Source organism: Lasiosphaeria miniovina (genome assembly GCF_030549165.1).
Source record: "Lasiosphaeria miniovina strain SMH2392-1A chromosome Unknown B0T26scaffold_9, whole genome shotgun sequence".
Classification (NCBI taxonomy): domain Eukaryota; kingdom Fungi; phylum Ascomycota; class Sordariomycetes; order Sordariales; family Lasiosphaeriaceae; genus Lasiosphaeria; species Lasiosphaeria miniovina.
This window is the reverse complement of record NW_026848228.1, coordinates 1,201,024-1,222,658: the sequence shown is the minus strand read 5'-3', so window position 1 is coordinate 1,222,658 and position 21,635 is coordinate 1,201,024. Positions and strand designations below refer to the sequence as shown.

At 54.1% G+C, this 21,635-nt stretch overlaps 5 protein-coding genes across 5 annotated transcripts; 1 reads left to right on the top strand and 4 right to left on the bottom strand.

Moving 5' to 3' along the window:
• Nucleotides 1-518: 518 nt before the first annotated feature.
• On the bottom strand, nucleotides 519-2,521 carry B0T26DRAFT_744877 (cytochrome P450; the record flags this gene model as incomplete). The annotated part of the gene is made up of 2 exons (XM_060444466.1): nucleotides 519-2,027; nucleotides 2,504-2,521. 2 exons carry the CDS (start codon nucleotides 2,519-2,521, stop codon nucleotides 519-521), a joined length of 1,527 nt encoding a protein of 508 aa, XP_060289587.1.
• A 92-nt stretch (nucleotides 2,522-2,613) lies between these two features.
• On the top strand, nucleotides 2,614-4,433 carry B0T26DRAFT_735252 (uncharacterized protein). Its single transcript, XM_060443229.1, has 7 exons — nucleotides 2,614-2,979; nucleotides 3,053-3,072; nucleotides 3,143-3,179; nucleotides 3,240-3,307; nucleotides 3,371-3,750; nucleotides 3,816-3,911; nucleotides 3,980-4,433. Exons 1-7 carry the CDS (start codon nucleotides 2,775-2,777, stop codon nucleotides 4,398-4,400), a joined length of 1,227 nt encoding a protein of 408 aa, XP_060289586.1. The 5' UTR covers nucleotides 2,614-2,774; the 3' UTR covers nucleotides 4,401-4,433.
• Nucleotides 4,434-12,977: 8,544 nt separating this feature from the next.
• B0T26DRAFT_735224 (uncharacterized protein) lies at nucleotides 12,978-13,996 on the bottom strand. The gene is made up of 2 exons (XM_060443228.1): nucleotides 13,871-13,996; nucleotides 12,978-13,837 (listed from the first exon to the last, which is right to left on the bottom strand). The coding sequence occupies exon 2, from the start codon at nucleotides 13,726-13,728 to the stop codon at nucleotides 13,087-13,089; it is 642 nt and encodes a 213-aa protein (XP_060289585.1). The 5' UTR covers nucleotides 13,729-13,837; nucleotides 13,871-13,996; the 3' UTR covers nucleotides 12,978-13,086.
• A 1,050-nt stretch (nucleotides 13,997-15,046) lies between these two features.
• On the bottom strand, nucleotides 15,047-16,165 carry B0T26DRAFT_735220 (uncharacterized protein). Its single transcript, XM_060443227.1, has one exon. The coding sequence runs from the start codon at nucleotides 15,898-15,900 to the stop codon at nucleotides 15,472-15,474; it is 429 nt and encodes a 142-aa protein (XP_060289584.1). The 5' UTR covers nucleotides 15,901-16,165; the 3' UTR covers nucleotides 15,047-15,471.
• A 1,813-nt stretch (nucleotides 16,166-17,978) lies between these two features.
• B0T26DRAFT_757890 (uncharacterized protein) lies at nucleotides 17,979-19,520 on the bottom strand (the record flags this gene model as incomplete). Its single annotated transcript, XM_060446325.1, has 1 exon — nucleotides 17,979-19,520. One exon carries the CDS (start codon nucleotides 19,518-19,520, stop codon nucleotides 17,979-17,981), a length of 1,542 nt encoding a protein of 513 aa, XP_060289583.1.
• Between the last annotated feature and the right edge of the window lie 2,115 nt (nucleotides 19,521-21,635).

Genomic DNA, 21,635 nt, shown 5'->3' with positions numbered 1-21,635 from the left:
GTGGGGGAGCACATGGAGCTTCCCTCTGCCTGTCCTCGCGTTGCTCAATTGAGTGAGCCCACCCCTCCGATACCTGACTAAGGTACGGTGCAGCGAGATACGGTGTCTGCTTCAAGTGACAATCGTTATGATACCGGCCCGATATAACTGTGCCATCTGTAACGTGTCACGCGTCTCCGAGCCTCGTTTGGCGGTAGGGCGCGGGAGAAAAACACCCAAGTCGGCTCCCTGTATTCCTTCTCCTCATTAGAAGCACGGGAATGAGCAACTGGACTTATCTCTCCCACATATTGCGATTTATGCAGATTGAAACCTCCGACCATGGAAAGCATGGTTATGTTAATGGCAGGCCGTCCCAACGGCGGCGTCCAGCCTCGTCCAATCCCACTGAAGCCGGCTGTGCAGTGCTGCCGCCGCCGGTCTCCCATTTTAGAACAGGGGCTGACACGCCCTCCCCAGCGACCAAGCACACAGCCTTGGCGTGACCCCCTCGTCAAGCAAGGTCACAATGCTTGGTGTTATTCACCCGACCGGAGCCTCAGTCCTACATAGATTGGCCGTTTCTCAACCAGTAAGAAAGTTCTAAGGTCCTCCCAGTTCAACCACCTTGTCTTGTCCTCGGGCGCATCAAAGTCAAAGTTCCACACCAGCCTTGCCAGGATCAGACGCATCTCAGCCAACGCAAGATGTTGGCCCATACATGATCGCACACCGAGGCTAAAGGCCTGCATTGCCTCGGGCCTGTCACCAAAGAAGGGGGACTCCTCGTCGGTCCTGGCCTCAGGCAGCCACCGCTCAGGAAGGAACTCATCCGGCCGGCAAAAGTTGGCCGGGTCGCGGTTCATGGCGTAGGCCTGCACCGAGACGGGCGTGCCGCCAGGAAGCCAGACGCCGCAGACGGTGCTACCCCCCGCGGGCACTAGTCGAGGGAGAACCCACGGGATTGGGGTGCATAGCCTGAGCCCTTCGGACACGACGGCGTTGAGGTACGGTAGGCCGCGTAGCGCGTCGAGAGTCATACCGTCGTCGTGCTTGTCGCGCGGAAAGGCAGCGCGCACCTCGGCCGCCAGCATCTTGAGCTTGTCGGCGTGTTGGACGAGGTAGTTAGTGGCGCCGCTGAGGACCGTGGCCGTGGTCTCGCTGCCGGCAGTGGTGAGCACGGTGAAGGTGACGTTGATCTCGTCGACCGACAGCCCTCCGCCGTCTTTGTCTCTGATGACATGGGCCATAATGTCGGATCGCTCCATCTCGTAGTTGAGGCGGCGCTGGACCTTGTCGGCAATCTGTTGAAAGTGGTCGCGCTGCATCTTCTTGAGCGACGGCGGGATGCACTTCATCAGCACGTAGGCGACGGCCGGGTAGAAGCGCGTGGCCGAGACGAAGGCGGCGGCCTTGACGCTGTTGAAAAGCAGGGCGATCCACGGGTGCAGGCGCGAGTCTTGGAGGCAGTCAAACGACTCGCCAAAGCCTAGGTCGCCAAAGATGTCAAACGTGGTGAAGTTGAACCAGGGCGCAATGTCGAGCTCGGCGCGGCCCGACGGCTGAGCCTGGACCTGCTCGTGCAGGCGGCTGACAAGCAGGTTGACCAAACGCTGGATGAAGGGTTCCTGGCTCTTGAGGGCGCGCCGCGTGAAGCCAGGGGCCAGGGCCTTGCGGATGCGGGCGTGCTCGTCGGGCTCGATAGCGCTGATGAGCGACACAGGCGTGCCGGGTGGGCGCCTCCACCAGACAGGGTCTTTGAGGAGCTGCCCCTGGGGCGGGCGGAAGATGTCGTCCCATGCCTCGGGCTGCGCAAACGTGACCTCGTTGGGCGCGATGCGCAGGACGGGCCCGTACTGGCGATGTAGTTTCTGGATGTCGTGGACGATGGTACCCTTTATGAGCGAGCGGATGAAGGGCAGTCGCGTGGCCGACCAGGTGCGGGGCCCGGGGATCTTGGACAGAGGGTGAAGGTAGACATTGTAGAGGGCGCGCAGAAGGGGGTACAAGACCAGAAGCACGAGAGCCGTGCCCCAGAGGGAAGGCGGCTGCGCGTGCGCGTGCGCGTGCTCGTGCTGTTGACTCCCCATGATCCGAGGGTATGGAAGCAATGCTCGATGGCAACTATGAACAAAACTACGACAAATGGTGGGGCGGCAAGTGGTAGCGTCAAGAGATTCCGGCTTGCAACTTTGCAAGTTGGGGCTCTGAGATGTGAGATTGACAGCAACGGACGGCATCTGCCAAAAGCAATGGACATTGATGGATTGATGGCACAACTTGGCCCGTGGCAGCCGTGCCTGTGCTTGCCCGTGCTGCGCCGTGGCTTGGTTGCTTTACCTCCCGTCAGGTTGTCTGTGTATTACATGTGGTACCATATAGAGAAGAAGTTACTATGGTATGATGGGTAGGTTTTACCCCCAGTATCTATACCGGTACAGTCCCTTCCCTGCTAGCGCTGTATTGCGAATCGAAAGCGCGCTGTAATTTTCAAATCGTGGCGCGCCGGGGGGGCTATCGGTACGTGAGCAGGGGCCAACATTTTTGCTCGCAACCATAGGCGGCCGTCGTTGCCTCACAGGCGCATATTCGGCTTACACCCCCTCCTTCCTGTGACCCCAACCCCAGGTCCTCCCCCGCTGACCGGGAAGATAAGGTGGCGCGCTGCCTCCCTTATAAAATTTCCCCCCTTACTACCCCAAACTTTCCAGGAGCTCTTGGCACTAGACACTCAGGCGACATATCCCATCAGACCAAACCTGTGCCTTAGTTTCGTCTGTCTCGTTAGAGCTGTGATGGCCAATCTGTCTTCCGTCTGGGCTGGTCCAGGAATCCTACCTCCTCCTCCAGGCGTTACGCCCAACTTTATTAACCCGCCAAGCCAGCTCCAGTCCAATATCGCCCTCCATACAGTCTGTCTCACTCTGGTTACAGCCGCTGTCTGGATGCGCATGTACACGCGCCTGTTTGTCACCAACGCCAAGTTGGGCATCGATGATAGTCTGTATACCTTGCCTTGATCCTCGGACTATTGTTGCTCGGTGGCTGTGTGCTGATTCGAAATGTGATATAGTTTTCTGTCTTCTATCCTATGTTTGTTTCCACCCAGATAGGTTAACCTGGTCTTCGCCCTGACATTGCAGGCTGACTTGGGGATCTGCAGGCTTTAACCGTAGCGTTCTCCGGACTGTTGATCAAGTGTAAGTCCCTTGGGTTGCGGCAACACCAAACAGGGAGCAATGGCTTACCAACAGCACCAGGCTACACACTCGGCATTGGTCGTCATATGTGGGATGTGGAGTTGAGGTCGTTAATTCCTGCGCTCAGGGTAAGCTCTGACACCGACAAGAACAAAAGTGCAACAACTTACCAAGGAAGCTTTTTGTTACAGATTTTCACCTTCTCGCAATACATCTTCCTGCTTCTGTCCCTCTTCATCCGGCTCACCTTTCTTTTCTTCTACTATCGCCTCTTCTCGGCCGCGTCCACACGCTACAGGCACACGCTCCATGCCCTCATAGCTTTTGTCGTGGCCTTGAACCTCAGCATCTTCTTCGCCACATTGTTCAACTGCAATCCGCGGGAACGCAACTGGGATTCTACCGTCCCCGGCGAATGCCTTCCAACCAGCATTCTTCCCTGGTTCTCGGGTGCATCCGCCTCCCTGACTGACATTATCGTCCTCGCCTTCCCTCTCCCCATTTTCTGGACGATGAACTTAGCTTTCAACAAGAAAATGAGGGTTATTGCCGTCTTCAGCATTGGTATCTTGTGAGTCGCAGCCCCATCAAATGATGCGCCCAAATCGTGACAGGAGCCTAACAACATAATCTCAGTGTCTGTGCTACTAGCTTGGCTAGACTAGGAACGACCCAGATCCTTTGGCACGACCCCGACCGGAGTTGGAACATTTCCACAATTGCTATTTGGGCGTGCGTGATTCTACCTTCTTCGTGAACCCTACTTTAGAGCGCCCGACCGTTAACACGAGAACAAACAGAACCCTCGAAGTAAACGTCGGCATCATTTGCTCCTGCATGCTATTACTGCCCGCCTTCCTCCAGCGCCACCTGCCCAAGTCACTCAAGCTGTCTCTGTCACGCCTCTGGGACTACATAATCAACGCCATCGGTGGCGGCTCCAAGAAGAGCCACTCCTCGCCAGGGCCAAAGGAACGACACAATGGAACTTGGCCCGCCCACGTCAACTCGTCACAGGTGACCGAACACCATCCCTTTACCCAGATAAAGCCTACCATCAGCGAGCAGTCTGTGCGAGCGCACAGCGCACAGGGCCCAACTGAAGGATTTCCTGTCCCGGGTACAGCCGTGCTAAATCACTCGTTCCAGTTTAGCTTTGAAGAGAATGGCGGGTCCGATAGACATGAACTGCCAGGGAAGCCGTGGGCGATGCAGAACTAGACGGTTGACATGTATGTGAGCTGAGTGACTGGATTACTTTCTATATTAATTTCTTGTCTATCTAATTTAGATCTGTCCCACGTCTCTTCTGTTACGATCCTGGCGCCGTAAGCTGTCTGCAGATTGGCTGGTGCAACCTGGAGGGGTGGACCCCTCACTGCGGTTGGTATAGCCAATTAGGAACGCGCTCAGTGCGCTCAGTTGTCAAGACCAACTGAGCGCCCCGAGTAGGGGCTCAGGGTGCTCAGTAGTCAAAAGGAACTGAGCACACTGAGCAAGTAAGGAAGGACTCTGACTGGTTACTCTTAGTTCTATATAGTAGCTGGACGAACGCACTCTGGGAGACGGTTCCTCAGCTATCAACCAATGCACACAACCAGGCTGGCGGTCCATTCCATTTCCATCCACGCAGCCTCTAGTAGAATGTATGGACGTCCATTTGGGTCCACCTCAAATGGAATGGATGGAAATGGACGCTAAGAGTAGGCCCGTGGAATGGATGGACATGGAATGGAAATACGTGGACGCTAGCTATAAAGGGACGATACACGTGATCCTCCCCCCTGTTGCCTCCCGGGCTTCCGCAAAGCTCAACTCAGCCAACAGATCAGTCCCTGGCGCCTTGGCTTCTTCAAGAAGCTTCTCTGTACTCTCGATATATCCCCCACGAAGCCATGATCTCACTGTCTGTGTCATCCCGATCGTACTAGCGTCCAGCCTAGCTCGTTCGTCTCGAACCATTCGCCCGCATGTTGAGAACAGTCTCTCGACATCAGCAGACATAGGAAGGACAGAAAGCACATCGAGAGCCATTTGCGACAGACGTGGATACTCTTCCCGCCTCTCATACCAATAGCTAATAGGATCTAGGACATTCTGGTCAGACTTATGGACGTCGCGGAACCAATCGCTGTATTCGTCGCCAACAGAATGAGCTGAACCGCCGCCCACGTCCTCAGCTTGCAACAGGGGAGTCGTCGATGAAGGTAGCTGTAATAGAGTCGGGGCAAGACGGGATTCTCCACGATACTCATCAAAAGGATTCCGATATATGCGCCGCTTCTTCATGACTGGCTCGCCGCGGTCTTGATCCCGCGAGATAGTTCGCCACTCGTAGTGAGACCGGTATAGTCCCTCTACAACGGATTTTGCAGTCTGGATCCAGTCCGGGCGATCCGCCCAGACGTCCTCGAAATATCCCCAACGGTACGCCGGGTGAAGTGTAATGGCGGCGTAATAGACCGGCGTCTCGTCAAGCCGCGAGTAGTACCTGTCAAGCTTCTTCCAACAGAGGTTAATATTAACCTTGAAGTGTTCAGGGTCGGGATATCGATGAGCGGTAGCCTTGTATATCTCCATTTTACCAAGGAGGTATTCGTAGCCAAGCAGGATATCCCATGGACACCCATACGCTTCGATGTATCCTTCTTTCCGCTTGCGCTGCTGACCATCGCCTTCGAGAGTAATCAGGACGTGCTCGAAGTGTTGCAGGACCTCGTTAAATAAGGAGATAATAGCCCAGTCTTTCTCTCCGAGTTTGTTCTCGTCCCTGAGGCAAAGTGGCACGTCGCTGTTTGACTTCTTTCCCCTCAATACCAGCCCCTCCCACTCGCTTTTCTGTTCGTACCAAAGATCCTGGAGGAAGTCCTTTAGGAGAAGGGCACGCCGAATCATATAAAGAGTGGATAGCCAACGGGTGACCACATCGGTGATAACATCCAGAGGTTTCTTCGCTCGAGTCGCCGGATCATCAGACTTGCTATACGCGGTAAGCTGAAGAAATCGAAGGTGACTGGTCAGAGTGTCTGAACGGTGGATCCAGAAGACGAGGTTATGGAGTTTCCCAACCGGTCCTTTTCGTCTCCATAGCTCGTGGAGTTTCGCGTCAGGTGCCTCGTTCCCTTGAATATCGTCCTCGAAAGCCTCGGAATCATGGCCAAAGAGAAGTGCTTTGACGGCAAGATTGAGGATGTGGCCAAAGCAGCGTAATCGCCGAGTTTTACCCTCAAAACCAAGCGCCTTCCCAATTTCTTCCATCGCCGTATCGTTATTCTTAGCGTTGTCGAGTGTGAAATATCCCACCTTATGAGCTATGTCATAGCTTCGAAGGACCTCGACAACATGGGCGGCGATATTGTCGCCAGAATGGCGGTCGACCAGCTCAGGAAGGCCGAGCACGAGTTTTCCCGGCTGGCCAAGGGTGTTGAGAAAATAGCAACAGATTCCATACAAAGCGTGGCGATTATTGGACCTCCAGCCATCGAATGCAATATGAATTGACCCCGGGGCTGCCGCTAATACTCGCTTGATCTCCGCCTTGTTTCCCCGTACACCTGAAGAATCCGCCTGCGGACTGTATCGTGCGTAATATGCGCTTCGGTTGTCTTTACGAGTGGATTGAGATACTCGAAAGCGGCACGGAGGTATGGATCTTCAGTTTGTCGGAAAGAAGAGTTGCTGTTGATGATCCATGAGACAACCAAACGCTGGAACACTAGCCGATCAAAGCGGCCAATGATCTGGTTTGCGATCTGCTGCTCTCGCACGTCATGAGTATCCAGCTTCATCATCTCGGCTATATTCCTCGATGGTGTCTTCTCCTTTGCTTTGCTGGGCGGTCTCCGCTTTCCGGAAGGGTCATAGACCTTGTGGTCATTCCAGAGATGGATCTCCGCGTTCTGCGTACCGCTTGAGGCTGTCGAATGAGGGTTGGGCTTGCGACTGTCAACACAGACCTTGCAAACCCATCGCCGTTTTGTATCATCGTCGCTCTTCTCAATATCGTAGCCGAATTGCCATATCCATGATGATGTGGACGCGCAGCGTTGATATTGCGTGTATCCGGGAAAATCTTTCCAAGGGAAGAGGTCCCACGAGTCCTTCCGACTCTCCTGATCTGGCGACTTGAGAGCCATAGAGCTGATAACCGGCGTCTTAGCCATCCTACGCGGTACTCATCGAGAATGGACTCGTCTAGACGCGTTCGACGCGACACCTTTGACGCGAAATGTCCAAGACCCATAGCTGTTCTATTCTATTTAAAGATACCTTTATTTGTATATGGAAATGACCGTATTATAGGTACCTGAGATCTCGGCCAACCATGACCAAGCTTGTTTCCACCTGAATTGCAGGGGTATTGAGGGGCCAGACCAGGACCACCCCTACCCTTTCACACCCCTGCTTCCATTTCCACGCATCCACTCCACGGAGCCCTCGCGTGGATGGATGGATTATGTAACGGGCAGGTCCGTGGAATGGATGGAAATGGATGCACGGACCATCCATTTCCACGGCGTGGACGCGTGGACCGTGGACGTGGAATGGATCGCCAGCCTGCGTGACACAACTGACTACTTGCTTATCTATTATGGAGAGTGAGACTCTTGCAATCTGTGTACTACTTGATACTCCTTATTGATCAATACTTGCTTCAGCGGCATACTGCCTTCAACGCTCACCCACCCAAACCTACACAGTCCTAGGCCGGGCCTAGCTTAGTGGAGTCCCGGTTCTAGATTGTAAAACATCTCACTCACTACTCTTTGTACTATACACCTTCTATAATACAAGTCCTCTTTGTCTTCTTTAGCACCTGTCACGACCAGGGCAAGGCATTGAGGTGAATTCAGTCCATTGTGTGCTATCGACGAAGATTCTAAACTGAGGAAGGAAAGAAGGAAAAGTCCAACAACGCGTCGCGTGCTCGCGAATAAGTTTTCATCTATCAGTGGGGTAGGTGGGGCCTCGAGGCGGCTTCTGATAGGCCCGGGGTTCTGGGCGGCTCTGGCTGCTTGAGGGCCAGTTTGGTGGACGGGTCCTCACAGCACCCTCCGTTACTCCCGAAGACCTTAGCTGCAGGGCAGAGTTTCCTACAGCCTATGAGGTAGACTACTGAGTAGAGTTCTCATAGTCTAAGTGGTAGGCCTGTAGTAGAGTCCTATAGACCTGTGGCAGTCAGCTTGCTTCCCTTAGTACCTTATATAGGCTACTGTTATACTAGATGTAAGGAGAAGCACCCACACAGGTGCGCGCACATGCACAACACACGCGCGCACACCACCTGTTGCCAACTGGCATAGTATTACAAACCACTCGACTGTTAGGGTCGTCTGTCTGTAAGGGAGCACGGGCTCCACAGAATGCTGGGGTTGGTAATTATGAAGATAGAACAAAGGGCAAGCTCCTATCGCACGGGTAATACAGTCAAATCGGAATGCCACTCAAAGTGTATGAGTGCAGTGAATGTGTATTGCTTGCTTGGAGGACCAAGCAAGAACTATCTAAGACCGTGGATACGGTCATCGTATTTATTTAATTATGGCGGGCCAGTAAGAGCACAGCTCTTACTTGCCCGGCAGGAAGGAGCTGCCTGGCGCCGGGCACCGCTAGCGTGCCGGGCCATTTGCCTGGTGCCAAGACCCTTCTTGGCACCGGGCCACCTCTGATTGGCCGTCCTTCCGTTTGCCTGGTGCCAAGAGCCCTCTTGGCACCGGGCACCGTCTGATTGGCTCTCGACGAGCGGGGCCCCCAGTCTTGCCTGAGGCGCCTGCCTCCTGCAGCTGGTCCAGTACGAACCAGGTTCGTCACACATAGTCAATGCCAGCCGGCCGGGATCTCGGCGCCACACCGGCAGGGAACCCAGCGCCACACTGTGGCACCCAGAGCGTGGCACTACGGAACCACACACTCTGTATATAAGTAGCGGCCCTCGCCCACCTTCCTTTGCGAGGGCCAGGTTGAAGTCTTTCTCTAATACCACTCGTTGCTCGCTCTCTTCGCTGCCTCCATTGTGACCACCTTGATCAGGCGTACCTGCCTTCTCTTATATATGCCGACTTAGTTCTATTTTGTTGGAGATAATAACTCTTTGTTACGATCCTGGTCCAAGACTGCAGGAGGCGCTGGAAGCCAATTGCCAATTGGGCCGCATAAGTGGGCGGTCGGGCCCCGCAAGTGTTCGACACAGCCAATCAGGAGGCGCTCGGTGCGACTGGTCTGCCAAGACCAGGCGAGCGCACCGAGCAGGGCGCTCGGTAGTCTCTGAGACGCTCGGTGTACCAAGCGTTAGGAGGAGCACTGAGCACGCAAAGGAAGAGTCCTGATTGGTTACCTGAATTAGATATATACGATGACCGTAGCCACGGTCTTAGACAGTTCTTGCTTGGTTCTTCAAGCAAGCAATACACATTCGCTGCACTCATACACTTTGAGTGGCATTCCGATTTGACTGTATTACCCGTGCGATAGGAGCTTGCCCTTTGTTCTATCTTCATAATTACCAACCCCAGCATTCTGTGGAGCCCATGCTCCCTTACAGACAGACGACCCTAACAGTCGAGTGGTTTGTAATAGAAACGGATGCGCCGTGAGACGCCACACTCTTATTTGGTGCACTTCTAGAGCCCATTTTCGGGCCCCCAGCGATCACCCAGTCAACTCTTATTGAAGTTATTCTATACTTAATTACGAAATATAGAGTAGACAATATATATTTCAAATTAGAGAGAGATGTTATTCATTTATCTACCTACCTACCTAGTATACGTGAGTTGTGAGTTGTTGTAAGGAAACCACCCGCGTAACCACCATGGCCACCGCCACCAGGGCCACCCTCGCCACCATCGACACTATCGCCACCGCTAACAGGGCCACGCACTATCGCCACTACCACCCTGGCCACGCAAGGATGACTCGTAACCCCTTTTACGTGTATATAGACTATGGCCTTCGCACACCTCTTTAGCTCAGGCCAGGTTGAAGTCTTACGCCAATACCAGTCATTGCTCGCCCTGCTTGTTGCTCCTATTGTGACCACCTTGATCAGGCGTACCTGCCTTCTCTTACAGTTGTGGATAGGTAGGTTGTTGTCACGACCAGGGCAAGGCATTGAGGTGAACTCAGTCCATTGGGTGCTATCGACGAAGATTCTAAACTGAGGAGGGAAAGAAGGAAAAGTCCGACAACGCGTCGCGTGCTCGCGAATAAGTTTGCATCTATCAGTGGGGTAGGTGGGGCCTCGAGGAGGCTTCTGATAGGCCCGTGGGTTCTGGGCGGCTCTGGCTGCTTCAGGGCCAGTTTGGTGGACGGGTCCTCACAGTTGTTGTGGATGGGTAATAGTGACTTGATTGGGTGTATCCGATTAATAGTGGGTCTAAGGCTCCGGGATAAAAAAAAGTCGCTCACTCCAATAACTAAGATGGCGGTTAGAAGCCTTGTCTCTGGGGCTCAAAGTGGCCGAAAATGAGGGTATATAGGAGTCGAAAACGGAGCTCGGGAAGTGCACAGAATAAATGATTTAGTTTTTATTATATCATAAAGGAGTCAGGTGACCAGCTTTTAGACCAACCCCCTTTTAGACCACGCACTAAAATCGCCACCCCACCACATCATGAAACTTGTCACGACCAGGGCAAGGCATTGAGGTCAACTCAGTCCATTGGGTGCTATCGACGAAGATTCTAAGCTGAGGAGGGAAAGAAGGAAAAGTCCGACAACGCGTCGCGTGCTCGCGAATAAGTTTGCATCTATCAGTGGGGTAGGTGGGGCCTCGAGGAGGCTTCTGATAGGCCCGTGGGTTCTGGGCGGCTCTGGCTGCTTCAGGGCCAGTTTGGTGGACGGGTCCTCACAAAACTCAATTGCTCACAGCTTCGTCAATTAGATAGCTACGTTAATACAGCTTGCAGTGTCAGATTCCTCTTCTTCTGAAATTTCAGAATCCATAACATTCTCCCCAGCAGCTAATCTTTGTACGCGGCGGATCTCCTCAATACCAGCAAAGGCCTTATTGGGGTCGATTTCCACCCTCCTTCTCTTCCGGCCTCTCGCACATTCGAGGTCTTCCTAGGCCACTTGCAATTGTTGTTGAATGGTAGCCAATTGGAAGGCCATGTTATCGAATCCTTTGTAGGCTTTCCGCATAAAAAGCCGTTCGCTGGCAGTACGTTTAGTACTACGTAAAAAACGCTCCCCCTAAGCCGAGAAATCCTTGGCCTTTTTAGAGGTAAACCACAAAGGCCGGCCCTACGAATTCTTGCCCAGAATGGGGTTATTGAACGACTCAAGGCCTGCAGAAGGTGTGGGGGCTACCGTACTAATGCAGCCATTGGAATTCTTAATAACGAGGCTGTTGCTTAGGTGCTTCCTTAGGGAGACTGGCCACAACACTGAGGCCTTCCAACCAGCCTTGATATTTGACTCGGTCATTCCGTAGATTCTGGCGCGCCTATAGCATTCTAAAAAGGCTCGTTTTGCAGCGACAGAGTCGCTGGTTAGGCCAGAAAGCAAGTCATTCAGCTATACCCTATACTTAGCCTTCAGCGGGCCGAAAACGGCTACATCCACGGGCTGGAGAACGTGAGAGGTGTGGGCTGGCAGAAATAATAACTGTACGTTGTTGGTAAAAGCCAGCCACATAAATTCCTCAGTGGTATGACTGCCGTGGCCATCCAAAATAAGGAGGCGTTTCTCCTTGGGGTTGGCCGGCCGAGTGGCCGGAAGAAAGACTTCGCGGAACCATTCGACGGCAGTGTCATCGTCAGTCCACCCGTTTTTGGTCGGTTTGAAGGCCCAACCTTTGAATGGGGTCAAATCGCGTGGGTACCACTGCTGCTGGAGGCTCCCACCCTTGAAAATAACTAGTGAGTTCAAAAACCGGCCGTCGGCCGAAACGCACTCTAGAATGGTCGTGTGAGGGCCTGGTCCTCCAGGCCTCCCAGACGCTCTGACTAATCAGACGCCAGTTGGGTGGATCCACCCGACCAGCCAGAGCCCCACCTTGAGACGTCCTGGAAGAATCTCGCGAGGGGAGGCTTTTGAGCTTCTTTTCCCTTTTCCCTTTAGTTTAGAATCTTCGTCTATAGCGCCCAATAGAGGAGTTCCGCCCTCATTCCAAGCCGGCCGTGACAGGTCGTCCAAATTCGGTCTCCAGACTTCCTATTTTGTAAAAGCTTTCTAGATTTGGAGCCTACAATCAGACCGTTATCTCCAATGCCATTAGCTATGCCAGTTTCGTCCATATTGTACCTGTTCTCCGGCAGAATGGCCTTAACCCCTAGAAACTCCAGGGAGTCAAACCAGGGCCGAATAACGGCCTCGCAGGCTCGGTCAGCACGGTTTGCGTGGATTCTCTGTGGTCTCTTGGTAGAAATGGAAGGATTTCGGTTCAAAAAGCGGCGGCACCAGTGCTTTCCAAGGTGGGCTGGCTCTCCAGAGGCGGCGAGTATTCTGGTACCCAATTTCCGTATTTGCCTGTGGGTTGGGGGGTTGCCAATGACCCCCTGGAAGAGAACCCATTCTGCGAGACGTTCTTCCAGTGCCGGAGAAAGCTTCTGATTGATTATTTGGGAGTAGGTCGCTGGATTACTACCTTTAGATCGATAATATAAAGTATTATGGGGGATGCCGTGGTTTTTAGCCGCATCGCGGAGTTTGCCAGTTTTAGCATACTCCGCAAGGGCGTTCTGCAAATCAAACTGCGTACTTGGCTTAATTTGAAAATTCTCAAGCTATTGAAAAAGAAAGGAAACGGATTGGAATCAAATTCGTGAAGTTGTGGGCGATTGAAATAGAAGAGTTGGGTGGCAAGGGTTAGTCATCCTTCTAGAACCTTGTGGTCTAAAAAGGGGTTGGTCTAAAAGCTGGTCACCTGACTTAACGCCTGAACGTTACCCTTACCCCCTCCATATCAAATAACTGGACAAACATCAGTGCTGAACATGACGAAGATAATGACTAAGCCGATAAGCCATGGAAGCATCCCAGCCGTTTTCCGCATTAGCATCCGACTCCAGCTCTTTTCGACGATAGATTCCATTGGCCACATCCACCACGGGTTCGTTGGGTCGTCGTCGTATATGCAGTTAACGCAGTAAGCGGGAAGGTCGCGATCGAACATCTGATTAATATCGCCGGAAGGGTTTTCAGTCATAGCGGCGAAGATATGCTGCTTCTTCAATGACTGTAGGCGAAAGCTTGATAGTATCTCAATCGTACTCCCATGAAAGGTGATAGTCCCGGTCCAGCGGGACTTTGCGGCAGGTTTGTTGGGAAACTCGCGAATGCGCCAAAGCCGAGTGAACTGGTAATCCCCTTCTTTGGGGCCACATCTAAGCAAAGATTGCTCATGGACCAAATTTCGTGTGGTCCACCATAACCCCTTTCGTATATATCCCGGCCCGTCGGCAAAGTCGAACGAGAACATGACATACCAAGGGGCTTTTTGTGGTGATATTGGTGAGAATCTGTCCAAGGCACTGAGCGGCGACACCATACAGATCTTGAGGGTATATTTTTCGTCGCCATCTGGCCGACAGCTATGGTGGTCCATAGATATTGGGAGGGAGGCGCGATAGAAGGTGATGGTGAGTTGCGGTCTTGTTGGAGATTCGCAGGTGACGAAATGGATAAAATTGGCAGGGGGGCGCCGTAATAAATACATTTTGATCAGCAAGGTTCAGTGAATCCCGTCCCTATGCGCATGCAGGTGTGGCGCAACCTTATCGACGTTGTGCCGAAAGAGCTGGGTGGACTGTCAGAGGTCGACATTATGGAACTTGCCTAGGTTAGCTCTAGGATCCAAAGTGCTAACCTTATTTGCGCCAGTTGTAGCCAGATCCGAGAACCTTTCGTGTTTGACTTGTGCTTCGTGCTTCCGCTGGGTATTGACTGTTTTTCGTGACCAACTTTAATCTATATGTCACATATCCCCCAGCTTGTCAAGTCTACTAAATCCGAACGACGAGGGTAGCCAGCTAGATCGTAACGCCCTCTTAGCTGGTCGGATAATGATTTTATATTTATCATTACGAACACTTGTAAATAACCCGGGTTTAGCAGATAACAGGTTTGCAGTTCCATTGTTCGGATCCCGAAACCGACTGACACGCACTTGAGTCGTCAGCCGGTTGCCACCAATCCGCCCTTGCCTCCCTTCTGCCGGCGGCATTTTCCTTCTCTCTCGCTATTAAAAAGCCCGCCGTTTTCTTCTCTTTATTCTTTCGAAACCTGCTAGTTCCACCCTCAGCATAGTTCATATCTAATTCCACCACGGCTGACACTACCACCACGGCCGAAACTACCACCACCCACGTCTTCATCACTGGCGTGAGCTGCGGCCTGGGCCGCGCCATCGCAAAGTCCTACCTCGCCCGCCCAAACCATGTCGTAATCGGCAGCGTTCGGGACCTCTCCTCACCCTCGGCCACGTCCCTGCACTCCACAGCAGCCAAGGGCGCGGGCTCGCGGCTAGTGCTAGTCGAGATCGAAGCGACGTCGGCGGCGGACCACACCGCGGCGATGAAGCAAATTAGGACCGAGGAAGTCATCGACCGGCTGGACAAGATGGTGATCACCGCACGGGCGAGCCGACGACGGTGGTGGGCGCGGACGCAGCGGTTCTGCGGCGCGTGTACGACGTCAACGCGGTCAGGCCAGTGCTGCTAGTGCATGCTTTTCGTGAGTGTTAGGATGTGTGTGTGCTGACGAAGTATTCTGGTGCAGTTTGACAACGCGGCCAAGGAGGAAGACTCGGGCAAGTTCTTCAACCATGACCAGGCCATTATTCCCTGGTGAGGCGGCAGTCAGATCAAATTCTGGCGAGATGGGTGAACGGAGCAGATCAGTAGAAGAATAGAGTATTGTATCGCAGTTGGTTCGTTGCTCGTTTTGACGGTCTTTTAACTATATATGCTTTAGTCGTGACAATAGGGGTAGGAGGGCGCGCACGGTTCCCTTTTTCCCTTCCGCCCCCCTTTAACAGCTTGACTCATGTGAAGTTGTGAACCGAACAGCAGACATAAGAGAAACAGGAAAAACAAATAAAAAACATGGCGGGCTGTGAATTCCATGCTGCAACCACACACCGGTGACAGACTCAAAAACAAACAATCCTAGGCCGCCAGTTGCTGAGACTGCGCGACCAAAGCAATAAATACGACTAGTACGGCAGCTTACGTGGCCGTCGCCGAGAGCACCGCGACCTCGTCCGCGAGCTTGGACGACATGAGGATACCAAAGACTGACACGAACAGGGTCGTCGACCACAGCGCAACAACAGTACTATTAACCTGAATCATGAGCCACATGGGGCCGACGAGGAACGCGGCGCGACGGTGGCGACGACGACGCGCGACGCGAAGCCCCTCCACCAATTGCCGCCACGCGGCGGGACCAGTGGCCGGTAAGGACGCGTTCCAGGTGTTAGTCTATGCTTCTCAAGACAGCTAAACAGAGCAGGGTGAGGGTTATTGATTCGCCCACCAAAGTGACGCATGTCCGTGTCCAGCTCCTCCCAGCCATCGGGCTCGGTTCCTTCCGAGAGCCGCCTCGCGTGCTGGGTCAAGTTGATCTGGAGCCGCTGGATGCGCATGCGCTGCATCTCCACGATGCGGACCCGGTACGTTGAGCCGGGAGGCGGGTCCGGGTCGCCCGGCCGCGGATCGGGCGTGCCGGCGCCAGTACGCGGTCGAACAGATTGCGCTGGAACATGCCCGTGATCCATCTCGTCGGGTGCTCGAAGTCGAGGACTTTCATCCTGGCTTCGTTGGCGTTGCTCATCTTGCTGTGCTTGCTTAATCGTTGCTGTGCTCGCTTACGCCGTGAAGGAGTAAGGTGTTAGGAGGGAGACTGAGGCAGCCTGCCCGCAATGGCTGTCATATATTTGGTGTTGCCTGACTGTGCACGATCTGGTGCGTTGTTTTGCAACGACGCCTTCTCGTTTACCCTACGTGTCACATCCAACGCTGCATCAATTGAGGGCGAAAAGGTGCTTGTATTCGGAAGAAAAGGAAAGGTGGGCATCGCCGAGATACCGTAGCTATGCGGCATTCGGCTTACATAACTAGGCCGTATGTGGCCTAGCATATACGCCACCTGCCCCCACATGTGACTTAGATGCGGCTTCTTCCGACACTACGTATCCTCTCTTCTGACGCCTTTCCACACCGCACCCAAAACCGCTCGCACACAGGCAAGCGGTTGCCAAAAAAACCAGCACACCAGACCCCGCACAGTACTTCCACTACCATAGAAATTCCTACCTACAAGCAAGTCACCACAGGGCCTTCTACCACCCAGTCATCTAACCCTAGCCGGCTAACACATCTTCCATCCGCACTACCATAGAATCCACCATCTTATTGATGCTCTCCTGACTTACACGCTCCCAGCCTTCCAAAATCAGTGCCTTCAAGTCAGCTCCTATAGTATAGTGTGCACGTACGAATTGTTTTACTGCACGCCAACAGTTTTCTATGGGCGAAAGGTCTGGTGAGCCAGGCGTATTAAAATAGTGCTTGAGCTAGTGTTCTTCTTTCCACTGCCTTACAATATTAGGCTTCTTTCCTCCACCATGGCCAGAATCCCCATCTTCTTCTAGAACAAAAGAATCCCCACGTGCCAGCCAAGGACCTACCACTTCTTCCAAGATATCGCGATATACAGCCAAGGACATCTTTCCGTTGGTGTTGGTAGGAACACTATAGAAGTGAAGTGGTGACTTGAAGTTCCAGCCAACAGCAGCCCAAACATGGTATCGTTCAATACCTTTAGAAGGTTCTTCAGCATGATGGATACAGTCAGGGCAGTAACGCTCTCCAGGCTTCCGTATAATCTGGACCTTCCCTTCAGGGCATATACCAAAGTGAGATTCATCTGACAATCTTATATCGCGCCAGTTCTCAGTCAAAGGGCGATAGGAAAGTGAAAGCTTGGCTGCTTCTATCCTTTGCTTGGCGTACGCTGGCGAGACAAAGCCCTTCTCGCAAGCAATACACTTCCGGTAGTCTAGTGTACCCATTGCCCTCTCGATCGTGCGTGTAGAAACTGGCGTCAAGATGCCGGCGGCTTTGGCAAGGCCTTGCCAGCTTAGTGCCCGGGCTTGGAAACCGGATTGCTAGATAGTGCTTTCTATTGCTAGCAAATTGGCTGGCGTAAGCACCGGCTTCCGGCCCCTGGATCCACCTCTGGGTGCCGCCGTTCGCGCGCGTTGTGCAGGATCTGCCAGCCTGACCGGCGGCTTATACCGAAAGAGCTGAAAACATCGTTCTTATAGTGTGAAATCTTATGGCCTTCCAGAAAGCGAATGGCGCCAAGAACTTGTGCCTTGATAGGCGTAGTAAAGTGCGTATCACCAAGAGCTATGGAAGTGGTGGAAGTGGTAGAAGTGGTGGAAGTGGTAGAAGTAGTGGAAATGGTAGAACTGGCGGTGTGGTGCGTGGTGTGATGGAAAAGTGTAGAATTGTTAGGGGGCTTGTTAGTGCAGTGGGTCACGTGGCAGGCTTTGGTGTGCGGGTTTTTCTGGCAACCGGTTGACAGGCTAACCGGGGCATCACCACCCACTCCCCTCGACACACAACCACCTCGCCAGATGGCTTCCTTCGACCTCAGGAAAGCCCACGTCTGTATCTGTCTAATTACCTACCTGCCTAGATAGCGTTTCAGGCGACTTTGCAAGTTCCTTTCATAATCACTAATTAGCATGCCAAGGACTCAATACAAGCGGGCTTGAATCTGAGAAAGATCCACCAACACGCTGGTCTCATCCTGACCTTGAACTCCCAATCTCGACATACCCCCTAATTAACCCGTCTCCCAAACACTCGGGTCCGCAAACACGCCCCTGGCCATAGCCCTCTCTCGCAGCTGTCGATAGTTGGCCACGAACGCGTCCGAGTGGCCGTCCATCAGCGGCACGCCGCGCGCGCGCGCATCGCGGTTGACCCAGTCGACCAGGCCAGCCACGTACCGCAGCTCGGCGCCCTCGCCCAGGTAGCTATGGAAGTGTCTCCCCAGGCCTCTCTCCCGCACCCTCGCCTGGTGCTCGGCACGCATCTTCTCTCTCGCGGGCAGGCCCGCCTGCCCGCTGAACACGCGCGCCACGACCTGGGCCTGGAAGTCGAGCGTCGGGATCACGGACAGATGGAACGGCACGGCCAGGAACGCCAGCGTCGGGTCGGGCACGTAGAAGATATCCCTGTACAGATTGTGCGACATGGCGCCGTCGCCCGTCACCACGAGCTCCTCGCCGGCCCCGTCCAGCCCCGCCGTGTCCGAGTGCAGCTGCGCCAGGTACGGATACGCCGTCATGTACCCCGTCGCGAGCACCACGCTGTCCATGTCGTCGAGAATCCGGCCGTCCAGCAGCTCAACGCCGCCGGGGACATGACTCTCATCAGCCAGGCCCGCCACCCCGCTGCCAGCGACAGCCTGCTCGTGGACGATAAACCGCTTAACACCGACCACGCGCTCGGCATGCGGCGGCAGCAGGGCCGGCGCGGTATCGAACCGACCACCCCTTGCGCTCTGGTACGTCCGCGCGGCGACGCCGTCCAGCTCGCGCGCAATGTCCCCCGCCGACACGCCCGCGCCGACCAGCAGCACGTTGCGGCCGCGGAAGGGCTCCGGGGAGCGGTACTGCTTAGCGTGCGCCACGCGCGCGGGAAACCGCGCCTTCCACTCCGCCAGCCCGGGGATGCGCGGTACCCGCGCCGCCAGGTAGTGGCCCGACGCGGCGACCACTGCGTCGAACGTCCACTGCCGCTCGGCCCATCGCGCTGTGTCGCCGCCGCCGTCGCCGTCCAGGGTGAGTGTGAGCGTGCGCAGCGACCACTGCCCGCCGTCCGGGTTCTTGGTGGCCGCTTCGACGCGCGTGCGGTGCAGGACGAGCGCCTCGACGCCCGTCTCGCGCGACACCTGGCGGATGTACTCGAGAACGGTCGCGCAGCTAGCGATCTCGGGCGTGTCGGCTGGGTAGGCTGCCAGGCTCGTGGCCATCAGGCTAGTCGGGATGTTGGTCCTGAGCCCGGCGTACGCCGCGCTAGGCGGGGCGTGCGAGAGCTCAGCCGTTCCTGTGTCTTGCGTGTGGCTGTGGTGCTGTCCCGGGGCGGACGGCGTGTAGTCCCCGGCCGACGGGCGCTCGTTTGGGTACGGCGGGTTGAGGGGCGGCCGAGCGTCGTAGCTCCATACGCCTCCTGACGCGGCTGACCGCTCGAACACCGTCACCGAGAGGCCGGCGCGCATCAGGTGGGCTGCTGCCGAGATTCCGCTGATCCCGGCGCCGACCACGGCGACGGTCCGGATGGGTTTCAGGGGAAACTCCCCTGGCTTGTCTGGTGTTGTCATACTGTGCGGAGTTGTAATTCCAGGATACCCTAGTTTGAGGTGATTCTCCGCAATAGAGGTCAAGGGAACGAATAACCCGAAATCATCTCTTAGTCGGCCAGAGAGCAGCCCCTTTTTGTGACTTCTCACCCAACGAGGACGGGGCAGTGGATGCCCCGGGCCCATGTTAACAACAAGGGTCGACCGAGGTGGTGGGGGGCTCACTCAGACCCGGCGAAGACAGGAACCAGCGGCGCTTGGCCCCTTTTTGCGCAGCTTATGCAGCTTATTGCAGAACCTGAGCTCATTTGGAATGCTGGACCCGAATGCTTTCCACCCTCTCGTGCCATTGGCTCCCGGACGCTTACTCTCCGCCCGATCTAACCTCTTCTTGGTCACAACCGCGATTCTCCGGGGTTGTGGTTAGAAATCCGCTTCCCCGAACGGAATCAAATCCCTCGGAGCCGTTCCAAATCATCTAGGGCCATTATGAAACTCAGTCAATTATGACTACTTTCTCGGCAGTAACAATAATCACGCCGTGGCGGGCCATGATTACGAAGACCTTCCGGGCTCGAAAGTCTGGGAGTCACATAGGTGATTAATTAACCATAAGAATGATGACAGCAATGCCTGCGACCAGCGCAAATCAGTCAAATCAGCCATTTCCGAGGCCAGTTTCAGATGCCTGGCCTTCGATGTGACAGGGCGTTTCTCAATTACCTTTTGTTGCCATCTGAACCAGCGCGGGAACGTTCAGCTACAGTGTGTGCATCTTGGCCAACTAGCTTGGGCATGAATCGAGGGCAAAAAATAAGAGGCCATTGAAGCCGGCATCGGCAGAATCCTACAGCAACACACTGGGATTTTGCAGTGTCCGACATGCATTCGAAAGGCATGGGACCGAAATTCGACAGCGCCGGTATCCGCCTGCTGCAGAGATGCCCGGATACGGATGTCGTCCAAATTGTTGGGACAGGGGGACCAGACCAGTGGTTCCTCAAACTTTCCATCTTGCCATGTGCTTAAAACACGCTTCGTTTTCGTGCGTTGGCGGTTAGAGATGCTGTTTCATGGTGGCCATGCATCGCAGGCTCGCCTTATCCATATCACGAGGCGGCTAGTGTCACTGGTAAGCTTCCATCTGAGGGGATATCATCTAATTGGGCAACGCTCCGGGCCCAAAATACAGCATAGAAGTTAGTCTGCAATTGTAAAGAAATCGGGTCTCTGTTTTTATGAAAATGAAAAAAAGGAAAGGTAATATAGTTTTTCGTTTGTTGTGTTGAGGTTACTACAATGTTTGTCTTACCAGTTGACTCTTACCAGTTGACTCCTTCCCGTTTGCCATGAAACACTGGTTAAGAGATATATCGTCACCGGTTCTACTGACAGCGGTTTATCGTACCATATTGGGTCGATATATGTCACCCCAAGCTGATGCCGAACTTGCAACCTCTCTTGCCGGGAGTTCCACCTGGGGTCAAACAACCACGACAGCCTTTATTTGGATGACCGATAAACTATATAATTATTCGAGCAGGCTCTTCGGTAGCCCTGTAATTTCAATGCAACGGCACCGACACCGAGGGAAACAGCAGCGAATACAACAAGACATCGAGCCCAGACGGCTTGTGCCCTCCACAAGTCTTTCTCAAGACCACATCTTCCCACCCAACACCTACGCTATAGCCTCCTTCAAAAGACAGCTAAATATCGAGCACCATGGGGAGATTGATTCTGTGGAAATGCTGCAAATGCTGCAAAACAGAGATCGACATTGGGACCGACAAATGCCCCGACTGCGGCCATGAAATCTGCTAGAGCCTAGATGGCACAGAAGGAGGTTGCACTATGGTCGAACCAAGTTAACATGCCGACACAACCTCGCACTCCACACGCTTGCGGCTCCGAGCCGTTGCCCTGTATCGCCTCGTCTGTCGCATCAGCCAATATTTGGTGCTGCATCACACAAAGACCGGGGTTGGAATGCGGTCGTCAGTTGGACAGTTGGGGCGGAGACTGAGACCTCAGCATCTATCTACCCACGTTTCTGGTAGACTTTTGAAAACGGTTACTCGACAGGACATATACCGCATGGTAATCTCGTCTTTAGCAGACTTTGTTAGTTTACGG